Source organism: Halichoeres trimaculatus, unplaced genomic scaffold (genome assembly GCF_033239565.1).
Source record: "Halichoeres trimaculatus isolate MK-OKI-2021-1 unplaced genomic scaffold, fHalTri1.1 fHalTri1_scaffold_16, whole genome shotgun sequence".
Lineage (NCBI taxonomy): Eukaryota > Metazoa > Chordata > Actinopteri > Labriformes > Labridae > Halichoeres > Halichoeres trimaculatus.
This window is the reverse complement of record NW_027437194.1, coordinates 17,799,163-17,823,143: the sequence shown is the minus strand read 5'-3', so window position 1 is coordinate 17,823,143 and position 23,981 is coordinate 17,799,163. Positions and strand designations below refer to the sequence as shown.

General features: G+C 41.3%; 1 protein-coding gene across 2 annotated transcripts; it reads left to right on the top strand.

Annotated features, from left to right (window-relative positions):
* The first annotated feature begins 959 nt into the window (after positions 1–959).
* On the top strand, positions 960–23,981 carry dgcr2 (DiGeorge syndrome critical region gene 2). Of its 2 annotated transcripts, XM_074690860.1 has the most exons (11): positions 960–1,362; positions 10,738–10,770; positions 14,326–14,448; positions 18,172–18,258; positions 18,339–18,549; positions 18,925–19,001; positions 19,094–19,276; positions 19,371–19,574; positions 20,484–20,636; positions 21,032–21,268; positions 21,352–23,981. In XM_074690860.1, exons 1-11 carry the CDS (start codon positions 1,281–1,283, stop codon positions 21,561–21,563), a joined length of 1,602 nt encoding a protein of 533 aa, XP_074546961.1. In that variant the 5' UTR covers positions 960–1,280; the 3' UTR covers positions 21,564–23,981. The 2 variants fall into 2 exon arrangements, with proteins under 2 accessions (XP_074546961.1, XP_074546962.1); XM_074690861.1 differs by lacking the exon at positions 10,738–10,770 and having other exon boundaries at positions 962–1,362; positions 21,352–23,978.

Sequence of the window (23,981 nt, the reverse complement as noted above, 5' to 3'; positions counted from 1 at the left end):
TCAGCTAAATATGTCACTGGAAAGCAAGTACTTGGAAAAGCATCCTAGTTTGGTGTTGTGTGTGTCTGATTTGAAGAATGCATCTGCATTGCAATAAAGCAAAATCAAAAGGAGCATAGTTTAATTATCCTTCCTGCAAACAGGCTAACTGGAAACAAACTATTTCAAAACAATGGACCAGTGGGATCGCGTTTCCCGGGAATGTTTTACCAGAAACTAAAACTTCTTGGACCTTCTGGTTGAAAAGCACCTACAGGAACTTCTTGTCCTTGAAAGCTGCCCGTTGCTTCACATAAATGAGGAGTGAGCAGGGGAGCATTCAAGCTTGAATTTGACTGTTAGATGTTGCTACATATTCTTTTCCACTTTTAGTTTTTTTGTTTGTTTGTTTTTTTTAGGCTTAGAACACAAAAATATATTTGATAAATTTCCTCAAATGCAAATACTAGCAAAAGTAGAGCATAGAGTTTTCAGGTCAAGGTTTAACTGCTGTACCAAGTCAGGCTGTCCCAGAAAAAAAGAGGAAACAAAACAACTGAAAAAAAAGTCTTAAGGGAATGTGCATCTATGCAATGTGTTTACACCTTTACCCCCACAGCAACTGGAAATTTTTTGGTTGATATCTCACCCATTTTACCCTTATTTTTTTAAACTAAAATGGGTAATTATACGGGGTAATATACAATATTGTTGCATGTAATTTGCATTCTTAATTCGTGGGTAAGGGTAAGGGTTAGCCCTTACCCTTCCTCGCTTGCAGTGTGAACAAACTGTCCTCCGTGCCAGCAGCTCGCCTAATGCTGCTTGATTTAAAGTGTCCGCTCAGAACAACCAGTGCTAATATTTTGGGTTAGATTCATCACGTAATAATCTCAAAGTGCACACACACACACTCTAACGCACACATACACTAGTTATCGTGTGTCACGCTGAGTGTAATCTTCTAAACTCCGCCCCACAGCTCCTCCAGCTGAGACCGTGTTTAGGATTGTTGTGATGGGAGGCCGCAGCCATCTTGGAGCAGCGGGAGGACGGCGGACGTTCACGGGAGCTAACGTTAGCTGCTCGCCCAGATTAACCACAGCCTGTGTCGCTGCACGGTGTGAATATGTTTGATACACGGTGGTTTTCTTCATCCTCTGCTGCTTCGAGAGCACAGAAATGGGTTTAGAGTGTGCGAAGCGGGTAACGCTTTAAACCCGGAGAGGGCGGCGACGGTGCAGAACCTCGGTATATGTTTTAAATTTCTGAATAGAGGAGTTACTATGAATGGAGGATAAATGTTGCCAAAGGCTGATAGCAGCAGTTGCGTCCTCTTCTCTCTTCTCTTCGTCCTCACCTTAACGGACCCACCACGGACAGGTAAATAAACCCGAGTTGTGTTTCTGTCTTTGCACACATTCCCGAGGGCACGTCTGTGAAGTGGGGGAACAGAGATTACAGCTGGAAGCACAGGGCGGCAGGTCAGGCGGAAAGGCCTGCTGACAAACCGGGAGGCTCCGGTGGTTTTTAAACCGCTCCTGTGCTACAGCTGGACGGTGTGCAGCACCACCTCTTTGCCACTACTTTAGCTGTTATTTCCCTGTAAAAAGTGATTTAGCCCGACCACTGTGAGTAACTACTTACACGAATTTCCAAATTCCGAAAATACTAAACCACTCTATGCAGAAAATAATAAGCAATCTCTAAATAAAAACGGTCGCTTTCTTTTTTATAACTAGCATTGTACTTTTGATAGTTAATGATATGCATGTTTGTCATATAATATGTATTTCCACACGCATTATTGAATGTAATTTATGCAGAAATAATAGAAGCGCATGTGAACCCTTTAATAGGTGTGTGTTGACTTAGGGGCCCTGTGACCATTTATTATACAGTATTGAAACAGCTTCACTTTCATTATTTGCCTGTTCATTATCCACGATTTAAAATTAGACTATCAGCAACAAAACTGGTTATTCCTGAATGCTATTTCTTCAGAGTCTGTAAAGGACCAGACCAACCTATTTACATCAAAGTTCTGAAGCAAAATTTATCCTTTTAACAAAGGAAGAGGGTTTTCTTGGATGTATTTTGTTGCAATGGTGGACACACAAGCTAAATATAGCCCGGTGTACTAAACAAACCTTCAGAGTTTGCTTGTTGTCACTACATAACTGCAACTAAATATGAAAATTATCATGTGAGCATTTGCTCCCACAACAAATACATGTTGGCAAGTGACATCACCCATCTGTTCCTGATACAGAGTAATGAAGCTAATCGTCGGCAAAGGCCATATTGGAAATACCCACTCAAGAGGTGGGCTTTGAGTCTGCTTATGAACATCTTTAAGGTGTCAGACCTGTCAGTTTTGCAAGCTTCACCTCTGATTATGCAAACGTGTTTTCCTAATATCCCCTAAATTGCTGATTGACAAAGAAAATTCACCCCTACACAGTGTTTGCCGATAGTGAAATAAGTAGTTCAAACCCAAGTCTTCCGCCCATGAGCATGCTGTAAATGTCTGTTTTTTGACTTGGTGTGAAAATAGTTTCTGGTCTTTCTGCTGCTAACAAACTGCAATTTCTTGCACTTCCACACAGGCTTCAGTTTTTGAAACAGGATGTTGCCCCCTTGGTCACATCCTTACAATTTAGGGTTATGGTGCTCATGGGAAACTGAGTCTTTATCCCAGAAAAAAATACTTATTCCTGATAGTCCTCACAGTGCCTTTAAATAGTGATTCAAATCAGTTATTTGCTTGTCAGGACGATATGCCCAAATTCTTGGGACAACATGACCCAAAGTGATAAAATTGTGATGAAAAAGCATAAATATTTTACATTCTATGCCTTAAAATATTTTGTCAGTAGCGCAACACATTCAGAGGAAGATTCATGACTTATTAAAACCATCAAAATCCCTCACAAGGGAAAACACATTGTTAATGCTTAAAATAGCATCACACTGGCCCACTGAAGTCCTCTGCAGGTAATCATGTTTGACACATAATGCTAATGTTTTATGAACCAAACAAGGAAATTATTTTACCTCATTTGTCTCGATTGAAAGCCTTTGCTTGTGCTGTGAATGCAAATGCTGCCTTAGCTCTTTCCTGGATACTTCTTAAGCAGGAAGAAGACAAATGCATGTTGGGATCCTGACAATTGAGAAAGCGTTATCAATTCAGGTCATGGATAAACACTTTATTGTTTGCCTAAATCCAAAGAAGCAACCAGAAGTGCTGCCCAGAAAAGGCATTACACACATCCCTCTGATTGTTTATGTTTGTAAAGGTTTTGGTCCCAGGCAGATATTGAGTTCATCGTAAGAGGCCCTCTGGGGTTCATTTGCACTCAATTGCCGGATGTAATCAAATGTAATCAGTTAGCTTTATAAAGGAGATGTCATTTGAGTTACAGGGCCTCCAGTTTGATACTATGAACCATGAAAGCTATCTGTTTCCCTGTGTTTAATTTTCATGTGCGAGGGATGCTCTGGAGCACATAAATCTTGTTCTGCCTGTTTTATCAAATCCTGCAAAGGCTGTGTCATGGAGGGTTTCTTTTTCCACGGTATGATCTGCACATCAAGGTTGGCCTTCTCAAAGCTTGATGCTTTCATGACGGGCGCTGAGCTCAAGAATAATCCGGCTTGCTGGCACATAATTCAATTAAAAAAGTTTGAGAAGCTGTGAACATGAAACACTGCTTGTCACAGAGCCGTATAGTATCTGCTAATTTAGCAAAGAGACGAGCACCGTTACTTTGTCATCACAGGTGTCCTCTGAAGTTGATATGTTGGCGTTAATCACACCCAACAGACTGCACTTGGCCCTGATAGTTTCCAGACTTTTATAATTGGCTTACCTGATTTCCACACTTGCTTCACATCGGGTTGTATCACGCCAGGTTGGTATCTCCTGAGAGGGGGAGATGTTAATCAGCTGTGCTTGAGCCTCTTGCAGGTGACTCTCTTATGTTTTGTGAAACTAGGTCTGGATATTTGCTGGTGAAATTACAGGCTTTAAAGTCTATATTATTGGAAGGAAGTAGCATTTGTGGTCCAGACTATCATCAAATTTTTCTTGAACGGCCATGTTTCATATTGGGTCATTATACTGTAACATTGAACAGTTTTGGAAACATTTCCAATCATTCACATGAGAGGAGTCACAGTTAAGCCTGGTGTGTTGACCCTTCATTGTCATCAATCTGCATTACCCCATCTAGGGTTTGGTACCTTTCACATTTGGAACAATCAGTACCGATGCCCAATACCTGGCAATCGGTAACCGTGCTCAACAGTTGTGATGGATAAAAAAATATCAATTTGTTCAACAATAAAATCTCTCTTTTTTTAATTTAACATTCTTATTCTTCAATATATAACCTTGCAATTCTGAGTTCATGTCCAGCATGGAAAATTGACGTCTCTTCCTCACAGTCACAAGGATGTGTTTTGGTACCTGAACATGGTACCTTTCAATTTTACCTGAATCAGTACTTGGTACTTTTGACTAGTGCTGCACGATTATCGCAATCGCAACCGCAATGTCAGCACATGCAATTCTGATTTTTCTCCATGATAACCAAGCAAGTCTGTTGACTCATCATGACACAACTTTTTTTTATTAAATCGCAAGCACAATCGCAATCGCAATGTTTTCCACCTAATCGCAAATCGCACCTTTTCCCCAAATCGTGCAGCACTACTTTTGACAGAATTTGGTCGGTACCTATAAAAGTACCTAATTCGGTACCCATCCCTAACCCCATCATTGCACAGGATGGCAGTGTCAACTGTACGGTCCCCTTTTCTAATCTTTTCTGCTTTTCCACACCACTTTGGGTATATTAAAGTTAAAACATGGTGCCATATGTAGGGATGGGTACGGAATTAGGGACTTTTATAGGTACCGACCGACCGGTACTGTCAAAAGTACCAGGTACCGATTCATGTAAAATCAATAGATACCATGTTTAGGTACCTAAATGCATCCTTGTGACTGTGGAAGTGGAAGAGTAGGGGAGTAGGCCATTCCCCATGCTGAACATGAACACAGCATTACAAGGTTATATATTAAAGAATAAATATGTTAAATTGAAAAAATACATAGATTTTATTATTAAACAAAGAAAAAAAGAAAAACACATAAAAGTATCAAATTTTGGTACCGTTGAGTACCGGTACCAATTGCCAGGTACCAGGCATCGGAACCGTATTGTATGGCCAATTCCAAAAATGTCATTAATACAGAAAGCACTTGCCTGCCCAGAAGACCATTCCCAGGGCTATGAGTGTCGGCGTCTGCCTGACAAGGACTTACTAGACCTACAATGTTAGCTTTAGCCTGGGCTGACTTCCCTTTGTCACAGATGACTGATGTGGATTTACCCTGATGTGTGTATGGATTCAGCTATTTGTCCTCTACTTCATCAATGTCTCCATTTTCAGTGGGTGTTATCAGTCTCCTGCCCTAGTAAATGCAAAAGAGCCAAATTAAAAGCCTTCAAAGTTTGAGTTTTACAGCAAGCAGTAGGGATGAGTCAGGATTTTCAAATATCCAATTAATCATCGAACAGTTGTTGATTTTACAAGGATGGAATAGCTCTTGTGGCTAGATTCCAACCCAAGAAAAAATATTTCTTTCCTTTTTCTATTTTTTCCAAGGCCTAGCTGCACAACTGGCACATGGTGGATGTGGCCAGTCTGAAAGTTGTCAGTTAAAAACAGCAGAAGAAAACATTAATGCCAGGTAGCAGGAAAATTGGAGTGCTCCTGTGAGATTTGGACTTAAAGACAAACCAGTGACTGTTGGTTTTCAGAAGTCTTACTTTAGACAGAAGGAGAAGCGATTGGTAGAGGGAGCAGTGACTTTTCGATTCTTCCTTGAATGGATCCCTGTGATTATCAAAAAAAGCAAAGTAGACGTGTTGTGCCAACTTTTCCTTATCTTTTAACATTTTTTCCTCAACTGGACATTAAATTGTACACTACATTTTGCCACCACATCCTTGTGAAGACAAAGCCATATCTGATTCTGTCACGGTACAGCAAATATGGGTCACAGAAAGGCCACAAACCTCAGGCTAGACCGAATGTGGGCTTCGGGTCGCTGTGAAGCACCAGACAAAGTAGCACAAGTCTGCTCGTCTAGTTGTGCTTTACAGACTGAAATACTTCAGATATCAGCCTCACAAACCAGTCTGCTGAGCCCCTGGTTGTTTTCTGTGGGGCTTTGAACCACTGCAGCTGTTTGATCGCTATTTACTCCACTTAAAAAGTTGGCTGTACTGAAACTCCTGACAGACACCATCCATCAGGGTTTTGTCAGATGACTGGCATGACTATGGCTGCAGTTGACGGTTAACTTGCAGTGACCTACATGTAGTAGAGCTGAAATACAGCCAGAAATGTCTTCAGAGATCTTTTTCCATGAGTGAGGTCGCTTGTAATGGGAGAAAAGTTGAATTTTAACTTGTAAAACAGTTGATTTATCAACATTTGACCTTGATCAGATGCATCATAACCTGCTTACAGAAGTGGGTGAAACAGCCCAGATCTTTAACACATTTCCATCCCGTGAAGACTTTTGTGTTGCAGCTTCTTGCCCATGTTGCCGACCTGTGTTGTTAAAGCAGTTGAAGAAATGGTGAAGTTCTTAGACTCCAGATATGTGACACAATTCCCTGACTCCTTGCTGTTTTTATTTTACATAATTAAGCAGCCTTGTTTTTGACCAGCAGCTCTTTCATCCACACTGTGAAAGAAATATATGAGTTTAAATGTTAGCTGGCAAGAAGAATACAAACTGAGTGTCCGTACCCACTCACTGCTTTCAACACAAGCCTCAGCATTGATGTGAATCATCAGTGGCTGGAGATGAAGCAGCACAAGGCCAGTCCACTGTGCTGTTGCACTTCAGTCGCACTGAGCCGGGGCAGGCTCATAGTCTTTATTGTATTTTCCTCTCAGCTATGTAAGAGATGCAGAGGCTCACTTTTCTCAGGGTAGCTGGTGTTCACTCGTTTGTAGACAAAACTTGTGAGAGGGATAGCCTCAATAAGAGCGGGTTTAAACCTGGTTTTTCAAGGCTGTCACACAGAAACACTCATCATTATTCTCAACCTATTACAAATATCCTATAACGCAGTGAGATTCCCCGCACGCATGTCAAGTATGACCTGGTATAAGGCGTGCTGTGGTTAATTAAAAGCCATTAGGGGTCCTCCTCTGGCTCTGAAACACGTTTGTGCTATTTAAAAAAAAACATCCCTCTGATGTGAAATAACCACCAAACAGGAAGAGAAAGATGAGCCTTTAACCGCAGTTTGTGTCGGTACACTCCATCCTCTTCATCAGAGTTTCACACAGTAAAAGGAGAAGTGCGCCTCCACTTAGAGCTGTTATAAACAGAGCAGAAAAGAACAAGGATATGTGTGTCAGTGGACTATTTCTTTGTTGTAACAATGCTTCTTTGCAAAAAACAACTTGTGCCATTGAAAAGTCTGTGTCTCTTTTAAATGGGACCACATTTGTAAGGAACATGCAGAGCTGAGTCTGTGTGTTGGGCCCATAAAAATTGCAGAATCTCCAATGATGACATACCTTGTTTCTCCAGTAAGAGAGATGCCACCCTACACCATCACACTCTAAAAACACGGCCATTTGTTTTCGGGGAACACCAGCCTGAGTTTCTATATCCCGCAAGCTCTATCCAGATCTGTGAAACGTGGCATGATTAATCTTGGAGCAGACACCTACTGACCACTGTAGCAGGGCCTAACAGGTGCTGGTAATCAGGTGCTAATCAGGCCCCTGAATGGCTGCACCAAGGGGTGCTGCCAAAACAAAAGCCAACAGTAGAATAAGCTGTTTGGCATTGGCAGAGATTTGGCAAATCTTTCATGATTGCAATCTGCAAACTATGCTCTGCTGCTCATCCCACAAATGCACTTTCTTTACAAATGTGGCACCATTTGACTCACTGGCTGCCAGCTGTTTCAGAGCATTTTGACTGATCTTTCAAGACCCACAGATTTTTGTGATTTTATGACTGTGTGAATACCAAAAAGAAGAAGACTCTCTTCTTTTATCAGGGAAAAAATAATCTCTTTCTACCTTTTTCCATTCTTTATTCAGTAGAAGAACAAAGGATGGTTTCACCAAAAACACCTATTGTGTTTAGTTTAGTTTAGTTTTTTTTTTTTTTAAGGGATGCACGATATTATCGGCACAATATTGGTGTCGGCTGATAAAAGCCTAAAAACATGTTTATCGGTATCGGCAGATATGAAAATTTCTGCCGATAGGCACAGCTGATAAGATGCTGTTCAGTCAGGATTATTTTCCATCTGAAAAATAAGCTCCTTAAATAAAACGTAGCACTTCATTTATTTGCACTGCAGAGCTCTGTGTCTGTCACCAGGTTGTTACAGTAGCTCTAAAATAATCAAATGCAACTTGGTTATGTTTAAAAATGCATTGTACATTTAAAGTTCATGTGATCTAAAGAAATTATTTTTCTGTATTTCAATACTGAATGTCTTGAGTTTGAAAAAATAATACATTTCGTATTAATGGTAAAATCAAATGTTTTTGTCTTGTTTTATGTGTGTTTCTTAAACAAATAAGACCGTCACAATAAGAGTAACATATAAATTCCAGTACAGGATAGACTTAGCTTTCTTTACAGTGACAAAAACAAACAAACTTGTGATTATCGGTATCGGTATCGGCCCAAAGGGGTTTCGATATATCGGCATATCGGATATCGGCAAAAATCCAATATCGTGCATCTCTATTTTTTTTACACAAAAACCGAAGAAAATGAGCTTCGATGAGTGTCTAGCGCACGTCTCCAAAGCTCTTTCGTCTTTGTTGTCCTTTCTTGCTATTGCAGTGAAAAATCCGTTCAAGTGTGAGCCTCCTGAATTGTCAGAATTATGTTTTGCCGTTATCTCTCCGTCATCTCACATCTTGTTCTCATAATTTATGCTAATCTCTTATTCAAAGAGAGCACCACTGCCACTTTCAGGAGTCACTAGTTTAGGATGGACAATCTCTGCTGAACTGTCCCCAGCCCACCCCATTGAAAACTTAGGCCATGTCCGCATGTAGCTGGGTATTTGGGAAACCGCATATACTGTTATGCGTTTACGCCTGTCATCCACACAAAAACCGCAGCTTTACGTCACTAAAAGCAGTGTTTTCTGAAAAATCCAGCCAAAGAGAAGATTTCATGTGGACGCCAGTAAACTGAGTTTTTGGTTCTCAAACGTCACACCTGAATGACGGGGGCTCATTCTGATTGGATGGTTTTACGTCTGGAAAACACTGGCAAAATATGGGTTTGTCATGCCCTGAGCTGCACTTATTGGTGGATTTGCCTACTGCGTGTGGACGAAAGTATTTGCAAAAACAAACAAGGAAGGAATATTCATTTTTTAAAACACCCAGCTACGTGTGGACATGGCCTTAATTGACATCAGTGGACATCAGTGGCAGCAAAGGGTTGCAATTGCATTGGTGTCTGTAGATGTCAATGGCAGCCAATGAGTTAAATGAAATCAACAGGCTTTCCAACAGTACAAGAGTACAGTACGAGAAGCATTGTTACAACAACAACAACGAAACAACAATCAACCAAACACAACTTGCCTTACTTTTTGTGTTGTGATTCTAGATGCTTATGACTGATAAGTAGCTGGATATTTTCTACATTTGAGGCTTTCTCCAGCACCTCTGAGGGAGATCAGATACTGGTGGAGACTGTGCAGTCAGCAGAGCTGTGCAGACCACAGGCATCAGAAAGCACAAATCAAGCATGTATTTTTCAGTCCTGAGCACATGCAGATACCACTCAGAAAGTGAAGTCAGCTATATTTAAACGCCCAGGACCCCGGATTCAGGTTTAACAGAAATGTGCTGTCAAGGAAAAAGCTCAGAATTCATCCTCCAGTTGACACACACAGAAAGCAGAGTGAGTTAGAGATAGTGGAAATATGGATTTTTAAATGGTTTTTATGTCTCTCAAGGCAATAACAGCAAAATCTGTGAGAGCCATACACATTTTTTTTTCTTTTAACCACAAAGAGCTATTATGTCTAAGAATTAATTATTAACATCACACCTCCTCTCTAATTTGTTTGGGAAACATGCTCTCTAATGTTATCCATCAGTTTGACACTCATTCAAGCTCAGTGGGACCAATGATAATGGATTCAGCCCCTGGAGAGCCGCACAGGCCTGTGATGCATCTCAATCCACTTAGCATTAACTAAGACGAGGTGACGTCTGCTGTTGGCACAGCGTCTGCGACCTGCATTAAGGTCAGCCTCGTTAGGTGGGTCAGTTTTTTTTATGAGACCTTTTCTTTAACCGCTCATGGAGCAGGTTTTCAACACCGTCTGGTTGACACCGTGGGTCGTGGTCTTGCTGTGTGGTATCATCACAGCTGACAGTCATGTCTTCTGCTGAATGTCACCTGGCTTGTTGGTCCACACATGAAACAACAACCCCCTGGAAGAGCTCCTCTGTTTTTTCCCTTCAAAATAAAAATAGAGCAGCCATATTTGTCAGGTGAGTGGGTGGTCCGGCTCTATTGTAGGCAAACACGACCACCTGTATCCAAGAAACAGATGGTGGGATGGATGGAGCCACTGGGGAAATCAGTGAGCAGAGGACTTTATAACAGAGGGGGGCCATAATGAGCAGGAAAGTCACTTCTGCTGTTTCTATTCTTTTCAGGTCCGAGGGTAGCTCTGGCAAGATTATTGTCAGGTAAGAACACAGTGTATGTGTTAGTGTAGTGGCTGTGATGTGTAAATTAGCAGCTCCTTACTAACGTTTAGATATTCTCATGGTAATCCAGAGCCTGACTTGAAAAACAAAACCTGAATAAACCTGAAACTGTTTTGTTTTTCTCACCAACTTCATTTGATAAGTGTTTAAATTGAATCAAAGTAGCATGGGAATCTTCCTTTAAGTCTTTCTTCATTCGAGGGAATTGGGACACAGACAGCTTTGTAACCAAGGCATCTTTTATGTTAATCACACGTGGTATGTAGACTCACTGAGCACAGACTGTGCTGCTCAAGGATACAAACAGACAAAAAGCCTATAGATGGAGTTGATGTGTGTGTGCTGCAGGTCTGAAGAGGCTCCTTCTTCACTTGTCCTCATAACTAAAGTGTTGCTTAAAGATATGCTTATAAACCCCCTGTTGCTTTTGTTGAAGTGGTCTGATTTTTGTTGCTGTGGATGAGTACATTTCTTTAAATAGATGTAGATAATCAGTTACCAAGTGCTCCAGATTTTCACTTTTGTTTTATAAATTCTACCACTTCAATGATTTTCTTACTGTCACATTGTGTTGATGAGTGCTGTAGTTTTAAAGATGTTGTGTCACTGATTTTTTCAGTTTCTGCTTTGCTTTGTACACAACACAATGACAGTATCACAGACGTTCTTTGCTTTTAGACTAACACCTACGAGCCAAGCATACAGGTGTAGCTTCAACTGCATCACAAAAGCTAGCAGAGCGCTAGCTAGCATTTTGCGAGTGCCCACAGATCTGTGGGTGAAACTAAGGGCGTATTTAGACCTGGACTGTTTGGTCCACTTTAAACGGACCAGGGTTCGTTTCCCAGGCTGGTGCGGACTTTTCATGCAGGTGTGAATAGACACAAACAAACCTTGGTGCGGACCAAACAACCGGACGGAGACCCACTTTTTGAGGTGGTCTTGGTCCGCTTCCAAACGAACTCTGGTGCGGTTCGCGGTTCGTGGTTCTCTGGTGCAGGTCTGAATACAAACCAATGTCCATCCAAACTAACTACCGGATACATGCGCCTTTTGGGCCTATAAAGCCACCGTACCCTAACTGTCTTTGGTTCATACCTGATCCTCCGTTTTCTGTTTAGCCATGCTGTTGCTAGCATGTTGTGGGTCATGACACGCAGAGCATAGCGTCTCCTTGCTGCGCGCATTCGTCTTCGCTGTTCCGAAAATTGAAACGGTGTTGTTAAGCCTGCTTTGAAGGAGCTGCTCTTGAAACTGAAAATGATTTTGCAGCTCTAATAAGAGCACAAACACATGTTTACCTCCATTTCTGGGTCTGTATTCTGTGTGCCGCCTTTGTCAGTGCTGTCTAATGAGAGCACCGATCGTCACACACGTGGATGTGTTGACAGAATATAGTCCACTTGCAAAAAGTACATTCTGAATACGAACTGCACCAAACGAAAAAAAATAAAGTCAGCTTTTGGTCCGGACCAAACAAGTGGACCAAAGGACTTTTCTGGTCTGAATACAGCCTAAATCAAAAGCTGTGTCTCAAATCAAACACAACTATTACTACAGTTACATGAAGTACACAGTGTTCACTGTTGTCCATCGTTTGATGCGTTCCCACCTTTTCTGCTACACAGCCAAAATGACAACTATTGACGCTGGGAAATGTCCCGTTCTCCACACTCAACTTTTTGACCGTTAAGAGTGCACCAGCTGTGAAAAATGCTCTATATTTTTGTGTACTTGCCAATGGATGCTCTTATGCATTTGAAATAGTGAGTGTAAGTGCAGAAGTACCTGATTTGAGACACAGCCAAAGACCAAGAGATGTTCTGAGGTTAGCATGTTGTGATCAGTCATCTGCTTTACCCTCATGAGATTAAAGCAAATGACTGATAGTTTCACGCATACAGGAACTCTTCATAATTGCACAACTTTGATTCTCAAATTCAGACATTGGTAAGAATTGCACAACAACGTAAATATGGGTGGCTGTAGTCCTGAAGCTGGTTGAATCAGTCTTGCGCTTTTCCCACATCTCTTTTCCAAACAGAAACATCAGGTCGAAAAATGTCGATCCCTATGAGAAGTGCTAAAAACTGTAGTTCATTGAGTGCCCACTTGTGGCTGGCTGCAGAAACATCAGAAACCACAGACCTACAGTGTCAAAAAAGTTGATTTTTATGACATTATATTAGTGCTGCACGATTTGGGGAAAATGTGTGAATGGCGATTAGGTGGACAATATTGCAATTGTGATTGTGCTTGCGTTTTATTAAAAAAAGTTGTATCATGAGTCTACAGACTTGCTTGGTTATCATGGAGAAAATCAAGAAAAAAGCAGAGATGGATTACTGAGGATTTTAATTGTGTAATAATTCTCAAAATATATCCAAACTTACTGTATGCAAACAATAATGTACAGCACAACGGTACTGTTTTGTTTGTATTCAAAATAGCACATTTATGCCACTTTTGCTTTGCATGTTTTGAAAATTACATCTTTTTGCTGTGTCATTCAACCGGTAACCAAAATAACACCAAATAACAGAGGTAGAGTTTCTTTTCGCCTTGAGTGCCTCACTTAAAATAATTAAATAATTGCACAATCGCACCTCTTTTGCGATTACGTAATTGCATGTGTTGATATTGCGATTGTGATTGCGATAAAACCTGAGTTGAAAAAACATGTTGGGTCAGAATAGCATATTACTCTATTGGCACAAACTGTACAGAATTAGTGTATGTCTCCTTATTTACAATGTTTTTAAATGTATGAGTTTGCCCATATAAAGGCATGTCCTTTTAATTAACCTCTACCTAACTCAAACAAAGCTAGGCTGAGTTCAGTGTTACCAATATGGCCTCAGTTTACGAGAAGCTTCAAAACTCAGTATCAGAAACAAATGGGTGATGTCACAGAGACTAGGCCCATGTAGCCATTCCCTTATCTCCCTCTCCCAATTTCCTGCTCTATTCTTTGTCCGATCATCTCCAAAGAAAAAGTCACAGAAGCCAAAAAAAATATGACTTATGTCCAAATACAAAATACCAGAAATCAAACGTGATTAATCTGGATTGAAATTTGTTTAACAGCCTTAAATTACATAGACATAAGAGTAGGATTATTATTGACACATTGCTCCTATCAGTGTGTACCTAACAGAATTGGAGTGACTGATCAATATTGTTGGACTTCTTTGTTCTGGAGAGATGTCGGTGGTTATCCACAACATGCAATTTTGGAGTGACATATTGACCCATCAGGCATACTGAAACTCAATGCAGGAAGGCCTCAACCAAGAAACATGTTGCTGTGAAGCAACAGAGCTAACCATCTAACCGCTGACCCGCTTTCTGACTGACTTTGACAAAACAACGTGCACAGTGGAGGACAGATTTCAAGCTCTCAAATGTTCAGCTGTAGAAATTAAACCCAACTCTAGGTCCCATGTAGTCCCCTCTGGACTCTGAGAGTGTTTTTTAAAAAGCTTCGTCATGCACAGGATTGACCACACGATCTTTCTTTCCTTTGTGTCACAGAGCAGCGCTGCAGCCCCGGGCAGTTCGCCTGCCGCAGTGGGAAGATGCAGTGTATCCCCATGTCCTGGCAGTGTGACGGCTGGACAGCGTGTGAGGACAAGAGTGACGAGATGGACTGTCCCCGTGAGTATGAGTCACCTAAGCCTTTTTTTTACACCCACTCTGTTACCTAATAACCAGAACAGGATGATTACTGTCGAGAAGAGCGGTAACAAAGAACAGTGCTGCTCTCAGACAATCCCATCATACCCAAACAATTCTAAATACAGACAAGACGCCTCGGTTATCCTGCAGGTAAGACGTCCCTTTAATCCTCCACACAGGATCCAGCAGCTCCTGACTGACAGCAGAGCTGCTCGAGTTAAACTCTGAGTGGCTGCACATGTGTATCTGTTTTGTTTACTGCTTGTTGATCTCTTCAACACTGTGTAAATGTTGCAGCAGAAGCTAATCCTTTGACTGAAATCCTATTGTTAGGCATTCTTAAGTCCACAGAGACCTTATCCCCACATCTCTGACCGCATAATAGGAATTATTGAAAGGATTGAGTTCAGCATGTGACCTCCATACAGCAGCGGTTATGCATGCTTTTGAGTAAACGCTTCTGGCCTGCTGACAGTATCCTGTATCCTGATTGAGGTTTCACACTGGACTTCATTCATCCGTCTCTTTGAGCCTGTTTATAAAACAAGCTTAAAGGCAGGAAGTGTTTGTTTAAAGATTACCACTAAGCACTAATCATTCACAAATAAAATCTTGGATCTCAGAAAAGGAAATTCATTAGCAAAAGCTTTAATTACACAATTCTGCCTCTCTTTCCTTGTAGCTTCAGCATCTTAGGGAAATGAAAAATAGACCGATAACTGATCCCCGTGTCAGTGAGGGTTTATTATCCATTAAATCATCAGCATACCTTGAAATCAGTGTTCCAGAGTGGGATTAGCTCCCTGTTAAATACCGCAGAAAACTGGAGCAATCGATCACACGAGCTCCAGAAAAACAAACACAGGAGGGAACATTTTAACCTCATTGTAGGTTAGAGAGAGGAAATAGTGCAAAAATCACATTGATAGTCTTTGAGTCTGTTTCATTGTGCAAATGATTAGTTTTATTCATTTGCCTGTTCTTAATTTATAATTTGAAATGAGAGTGTCAGCACCACAATTGGTTATTTCTAGATGCAAGAAAGTAAATTTATTTACACACATGACACATTGACCAGCAAAGTTTTGCAGTGAGAAGCAAAGACCTGTCTGTTTTCTAGAAGCAAACCATTTCACATATTTGTTTTGTAGTAACGGTGGAAACTTGAGATGGACCAGCGCTACCTAACTATAAATTGAAACATTACCTCATCACTTTGCATCCTTGAAAAATTTGTCTTGAAAAGTCGTGTCATAAAGATCTTCTCTCAAAAACTAATGTAAGCCATGTCAAGAGTCAAGGCTTCAAGACAGTGGGTGATAGTGCTCATGGGAAATGGAGTGTTTATCCCAGAGAAACAGTACAGATTCTGGCCACAGGTGTCACTGATTGGTCAGCTTGTGAGTTGTAACACAAACCTTCTGTTTCCTTCCAACATTATCTGTTTGCACTTCTGTTACATCAGTGTTATTTCCCAATCAAACTCTGCAGACGTACGTATCTCTCCTTCCCCCACTCATCTGCTCGTCTTTAAAGAGAAGACATGACAAGATTTGAAGGAAGACGTCACTGAAAATTCTGATACTTGCGATTTTTAGTTTGCTTTATTGATACCTGTCTAAGTGAAGAAGTTAAATGATGATGATGTCTACAGACTATATCAGGAGCCATATGTCCCCAAAAAATGTGCATCACATGTGAGTCAGTTTTTAGGATTTATTCAGGAGATCTGACATCTCAACTTTTTCCAACCCTGCTCATAAAGAAAGACTAAATGAAAGATTAAAATTTGAAAAAAAAAAAATCTATTGTTAGACAAAAAATCCCAATACTAAATTACATCTGTTTTTTTCCTTCTACCTCAAGGTTTTAGACTCTTTAAGAAAAAGTCTTTGATTTGCTGGAAGTGGACAAAGCTTGGATCTTAGATTAAAATAAAACAAGATTAAGAATCCATCTTTATTGTCTTAAAATCTGTCTCATCTTTGTTAACTGACAAACTAAACAACAAAATTACAAATCGAAATCAGTTCATGACATCATGTAATAGAAAGGATCTCATCAGTCATTTCTAGGGTACAGGATGTTGACTGCTCTCAGGAATAATCACTACTTCAACATGTTTACAGTCACCAGAGGGACTCTAAAGCCGCGTTTCCACCAAGCAGACCAGTTCAGTTGGTCTTGGTACGCCGCACATTTAGTGGCGTTTCCACTGACTTATCCCGGGACAGGTCCCCCACTTTTTGGGACCTTTTTTATGGGCGCCAGACTAAACCGAACCGCTCTCAGAAGGTGGAGCTACAACACTGCGGACCATTGATTGGTCAAAAGACTTGTCACTTACCCCGACAGCGGCTGTATTTCTCCTAGCGGGACACAGACTTCTCTGAAACAAAGCTTGATTGCACTTTGTATCAAAGAGCTACATGCAAATCATAGAGCGGACGAAATGCTGCATGTCCATCTATGCTCTTTGTTTGCTGTGTCGCATTTTCTTCTTCGTTGGATTTATTAGCGGGGTACACTGTGTAGCTCTGCTACGGCGTCACACCATTGTTTACAGCCGCGGCTTTCGGCATACAGCTTACACGCTGCCTACCATGAGAGGGCGCAGTTTGCTGTGGAAACGCAAACGGGATCAAGCTTAACTGTACCAAACCGTACCGGACTGCTTGGTGGACACGCAGCTTAAAGCGCCTACTTGAGCTCAAAGGCTCAAACTGGCAGAAGAAAGGACTGGAACCATCTTTCATGATTCTCTGAACTTTCTTCTTTGTCCTATCAGTGGATATTTAAGATGGATGTTTTATGCTTACTTCTATAGTTAAAGTGATCGTACAAGGCGGGAGGTTGGAACGCTAAGTCATACTCGTTAGATTTCCTCTATAGTTCTAAAACTTGCAGCCCAACACCAAGGCCTCTGAGTTTTCTGAGGAGATAAAATCACTAGAAGAATTTCTTTAAAACACACTCCAGAGAAGCTTTAACGCTTAAAAACCCATCAGAGTGCTGATACTTTCATTTTACAAGTGCTCTTTAAATCACTGTACCTCCTCAACAATTTGGGCGAGAGAGAGAAAACTCAAAGGGTTCCTCAAAGAAAAAAACGAGGTGGTATACAGGGATTATGGTACGGTGTAGGTATCCATGTGCAACAATGTTCCAATTATAGGCATACTGATGCAAACTCTTCTGATTACTGTAATTCTTCAACCATTTGAGGTGCTGGAAAATTCTAACAGTTCCCAAAAGAAGAGAAGACGAGCTTTCTGAGCATGATCTCTGCTAAAATAACAAAATAAACTCCAGGTGGCATGTATCCAGGTGAAAGAAAAGTGAACAAACGTACGTGATCAAAGAGAACTGTTGGTTCAGCTTTTATCTTATTTTAATTATTGTACACTTCCTTGATAATAATTGAAATGCAAACAAACGTTTCATGCGTTCTAACTGGTGTCATCAGTGGAGATCATTAAAACATGAAGACACATACGTAAGGCATGTAAAACGTACAAACACAAACAAAGAGATCCATGAATGTACCCTGAGGGATTGCCATCTCAGGCTGTGAAGTCCGTATTTGTGATTTTTTTATCTTCATTACAGGAATTTTTAGGGAAAAAAATCAAATGATCTAAACTGCAAAAGAAGGGAAAGTGATGTCCACATGTTCACCTTAAATATTTTTCTGTTTTCCAGCCATAAAAGAGGAGAGGTTTCGTTTCGGTAATGGATACGACCAGGTAGAAGACGTCATCGGTGTGGCTCAGCCTGTGCGCTTTAACAGTAAGAATCTCACTTCATTGAATCTGTGTAATGAAGCAGCTTTCATCAGGCACAGCCCTGACGCTCCTGTCTGTCTACAGAGAAATGCCCGAGTGGGTGGCACCACTACGAGAAAACGGCCAGCTGCTACAAGGTTTACCTGAGGAACGAGAACTACTGGCAGGCCGTGGACACCTGTCAGAAAGTCAACGGCTCTTTGGCCACTTTTGGAACCAACGAGGAGCTGCAGTTCATCCTGAAGATTGAGGTGGACTTTGATGACAAAGTCTGTGAGCGCAGAGACCAGTGCAAGTGAGTTCTTAGTATCTGTAGCTTTCAAAGTGTTGCACGAAGTCTGATATGTCTAGGTAGAGAGGAAACTGTTGTCTAAATACATGCCTGAAGTCTCTGAGTGAGGAGTTCATTGATTTCCAGAAAAGTTGGATCCAAAAACTTGGTTTTATCTGCAGAACTCAATAACTTTTCAATCCTTTTTTTTCTGTTTTCTACTCTGATGCAGACTTGTTTTCTCTGAATGATATAAGATCAACTAATGAGGCTCTGATGAAGGGAGTGATCCTGTGTCAAGGGTTGCACGCCCTCTAGTGGCCCAAAGCATTAGTGTAATGGTGCATCTCACAGATGAGTCCAAATAGTTTTGATAGTTTTTTTACTTCTCTCTTTCAGGTTTTGGGTGGGGTACCAGTATGTGATCACCAATCAGAACCACTCCCTTGAGGGACGCTGGGAGGTGGCCTACAAAGGTCTTTATTTGCTCTTTTAAAAATGGAAGGGACCTCATATTTTATCTCACTGTTGTTCAAACACATTTTTTTTTTTTTTTTTGCTCCACTAGGGTCCATGCAGGTGTTCCTGCCACCAGAGGGTCTCACCAATTTCGGAGAGACGTCTGACACTCAGGACAACGTCTTCTGTGCCCAGCTGCAGCGCTTTCAGATTAAAAGTATGAACGAACGAGGCCTGCACAGCTGGCACGCTGAAAACTGCTACAAGAAGTTTCCCTTCCTCTGCAAGAGGAGTACGTTCCTTTTTATTCCTGTTAAATTCTTGTTGGTCACAAATGTTTGAAGTCTTCCTGATGTATTCTAACTTCTCATGACTTTCATCTGCAGGGCAGACGTGTGTGGATATAAAAGACAATGTAGTAAATGAGGGCTACTACTTCACCCCTAAAGGGGACGACCCGTGTCTGAGCTGCACGTGTCACGACGGAGAGCCAGAGATGTGTGTGGCGGCGCTGTGTGAGCGTCCGCAGGGCTGCCAACACTTCCGGAAGGATCCCAAAGAGTGCTGCAAGTTCACCTGCCTGGACCCAGGTACTAACACGCTTCACTCACTTATTTACAGCCATAGCCTAACTCACTGAATATGATTGATTTAGTTGAGATCTTATGTAAACACACCTGTAAGATCTGTCACTGTCAAGCTGGGGAAAGAAATAAGAGTTAGTTACTTCCTGGTGGTGAATAAATGAAGTCAAAAATATGTCTTCAAATTGTTTACTTCTAGAATTTTATGTAGTTAAAAGATAGATGATGCTTCAACTCGTCCTGTAAAGATGAAAGCCTTTTATTGATTTACCTTTTTGGCCCACTAAGTTCTTAATCTGATGACAAAAAAATGTATTTTCTATTATTTTGCCCATACTGTTGATTCTTTAAGTGACAATATATTCATGTCATTTGTTATACTTTATAAATGTATCATGTGGTCAGCTTAAACTAGGTTCAACTATGTTGTTTCTTTGTATGTATCATCAAGCAAACAATAGTCATCAACTGAAATAACAATGCATGTTTGGCTTTATGAATTTTACTGTTCTGCATTCTCATCCTTTTTTTCCCTGGATTCATCAATTAATCGTAAATATATTTCTCAGAGTAATTGATTTTTTAAAATAATCGTTAGTTGCAGCCCTATTTAAATCTCTTCTGTTATTTTTGTGATTTAATTTTGTCCTCCTCACTTTTCTCTTTCATTTCTCTTTTATTTAAAAAAAAAAGAACTGATTCTAATGAAAAAAAACAGCACTCGTTTGGTCCATGTCCCATCTGTTTAAATGGAGGAAGCTGATGATTTGGGCTTCACTTTTGGGGAGCTGTCATGTTGTCTTTGTTTACACTCTCCATGTCAGATGTTTTTGAAGTTGTTTTTTAAATTCTCAAAAGTGTAAACTCAGCAGATGATTCTAAAGCAGCTCATTCCTTTTTTTTGTTTCTCCTCAGACGGAAACAGTCTGTTCGACTCGATGGCGAGCGGCATGAGGCTCATCGTCAGCTGCATCTCCTCCTTCCTCATCCTCTCCCTGCTGCTCTTCATGGTGCACAGACTCCGACAGCGGAGACGTGAACGCATCGAAACTCTGATTGGAGGAAACCGTGAGTGTTATAACAACCTTTCCTTCTCTTGCCATCTATCTCTCTCTTAACCACGACATTTGGTCACAAAATGAAGCCACTTATCATAATTAGTCTCTGCTAATTTGACAGGGGCAATGAATTTCACGCCACGTGATACACAAGGGTTCAGATATAAATTACTTTCCTCACAGGTTTCATGGTGTTTAACTCTGATAGCCTGTTGTTGCTCTTTTACAATATATACTGCTTGTTTCAGACTGCTTTGTTGCTTAAGACAGAATCCATCAGAGTTTCCAGAGAAAGAGTCTCTCAGATAAATCCTTTTTTTATGCTAATTTAATATATTCTGTGAATGGGAGTGTCTGGTTTCATGGGTGGCAGTGTTTTTAAACCCTCCTCTGCTTTTTTTTCAGTGCACCACTTTAACCTTGGAAGACGAGTCCCCGGCTTCGACTACGGCCCAGACGCTTTTGGCACAGGCCTCACTCCCCTGCATCTGTCTGATGACGGAGAGGGAGGCGCTTTCCATTTCCAGGAGCCTCCCCCGCCGTATGCAGCCTACAAATACCCCGACATCCAGCACCCTGATGACCCTCCTCCTCCTTACGAAGCCTCCATCAACCCAGATTCCCTCCTTTATGTGGATCTCGGTACGTGCTGACGTTTTTATCTCATCTCAGTGCTTGAGAGTCACACTCTCATATTCATGTCCCCTCTTTGCTCTTCTCTTCAGGTCACGTGCCGAGCCAGATGAACACGATGGGGGACGCGCTACATGCTGATATTCCCGATGCTTCTGTTCCCGTGTTAAACTCAGCGCCGTCATCTCAGGAGAGGGAGGACTCGATAGATAGCAGCACCCTGCTGGTGGGGCCTGACACGCCGACAGATGGAAACGCCCCCGCCCCCATGCCTGCAGACTCCTCCCTCAGCACTGTGGTATAGGACTGTTGACATGGAGCTGTAATGGGACATAAACTGCAAGATGAGAAAGGCTGTGTGCACGCTCTGCAGCAGGAGAGGACACGGCAGCAGACTGTTGTGTAGTTAAAGTTTGTACAGACATATCAGAGGCCGGAGCTACGATGCCAAGACGCCGACTTTCAGGAGACTTGTTTGTTTTATAAAGACAGCAGCTTCTGAGGACTGCTTGTACAGAAGACGATGCGGCTCTCTTACTTCTTTGACTTAGAACAGCTTCTGAAACATCTCAAGGTTGGTCTGACTGGTGGAAAACCCTGAGGTAAAAACCACTCAGGTCTGTGCCAGGAAGATTCGTAAAAGTCCAGCACACGGCAAAGAAAGGACAGACAGTGAAGCCATCCATCGCTCCTTGTGTGTTTTCGTTAGTATCATACTGTCGCTCAAACGGATCAGGCTTCAGTCATCATCAAATCCGTTTCTTCTGGCACGATTTCTGCGCTCTATCCCCTCACTTTCTTATGAGTCTGATAACGAAGTGGTCTTCCAGGTTTATAACGCAAATTTGCAGCAAAGACGTTTTGTAATACTGAGGTTCTACCTTACAGAAGGTACCGGTAGCTTCTTGCTATAGGGTTTTTATTAGGTCATGCTAACACACGGAAACGTGTCTGAGGATTGTGGTGGTACTTATAAATATCTGAGTTAGGTATTGTGTTCTTTTTAATCCTGATTTCTGACTGCAGGCTGTAATCTTGATAGTTTTATCGTCTGACATTCTGAACTGATCAGCGATGAAGTGCATGTGTGAAGATGAGGAGCGATATCCCGCTAATGAATTTACAAAAATCAGTTTATTTAATATCCAATCATGAGGTGGTTGAATCATGCAGAAGCTCCCATTGTTGTTGCTTTCTCATTAACTCTTGGCAGGATAGTTGTGTATTTGCTAACTGAACCATGTTAAGAAGCTCAATGTTTTGCACGCTCATCTTTTTGGTTAATTCAGGGTTTTCTTTCAGAATAAATCTGTCAGGTGTTATATTTGGATGCTGCCCCTCTCCTCTCCATCCCTGATGTGATTTTTGTGTTATTCTGTTTCAGCTACTGATGAAGATAATGTCGCTGACTGTAGCTGTGTCTCTTTCTGTTCGCTGTTTGTTGTTGATGGGTCTGTTACTGTTCTCTGTTTCTCCGTGAGATCGCAGTTAAAGTTATTGTAATAAAAAGAAAAGTGTGAACTTATTTAGGCCCCTGTTATGATGACAATCGAGGACATTTTTAGAACCACCAGCATTCGACAGCCAGATGTAAATGTGTGTGTATGACTGTGCACGTGTCTGAATGTACATTATTATTTTCCCTTTTTTTTATGTTTCATTTCAGCTTCGACAATCCACACAGGTTATCCCAACGACAAAATGTGGAACGTGACGTGAAACTGTGCATGTGTGTGTAAGAAAGAGCTCTTTTCTTCTTTCTTTCATCAAGTTTGATTTTTTTTTTATTTTAAATCTGCTTTTTGGACCTGAGGTGCATGTTGTTTTTATTATTTGGCATGCTGAGATTTTTCTTTTGATGGAAACATTGTTAGCTCAACAGTCTGTCCTGTACAGTAGGTTCAAAGACTCTGTGTGCATCAAAAACCCCGCCCATGTCCCAAACAGCTGCATCACACTGTAGTTTCTGTGTAGACTATGGTGGTCTTTAACTAATTTTACTGGATTTGAAATGTTTTCTGTGTAAAACGGCGATTGCTGCATTTTATTGTCTTTTATTTCATAGCCTTTAAATTAAAAAATGCTTCATTTGCAGGGGGGGGGCTTGTGTTTTTCTGAGGTAGATGTACATCTAATCAAATGCCAAATAAACTGCACCATGAAGGACGACTCATGCGTCAGTGAGTATGAACAGAGCATCAACCATGACATTTAGCTTCTCTGTAAATCCTTTGACTCGTGGAGGAAATACCTCCGTCTGCAGCGACCAAATGTCAGAGGATTAAGGTGGGATGTAGGGAAATCCCCCGCCCCAAGTCAAAAGATTCAAATAATTTAAAGAAAGCGGATATATCGCGCCTCACGGTGACTCATAAGGCAGCGGTCGGAGCAGATACAGTGATACCCGGCGGAGAGCGCTGTCGCTGAAGAAAAGAGGCTTTGTTCTCAGTGACAGAACCACATTTCTCTGGATGAGGGAAACACTTTATGCTGAGCAGCTCGTTCAAGATGGATGTGTTTATAAGGAAGAGGCGGACAAAGTTTGAAGAAAATAAGAGTTTTACCCACATTCACCTGACAAGTCTGAAAAATTTCATATGATGTCTGAACTGCCTGAAGTTAGCCGATGGGTAAAGAAAAATGTGCTCGTTAAACATTGACAATGTTTTAATACAAGAAACTAGACCGGCCATCTTTTATCCCCTTTGAAAATCTTGAAAAA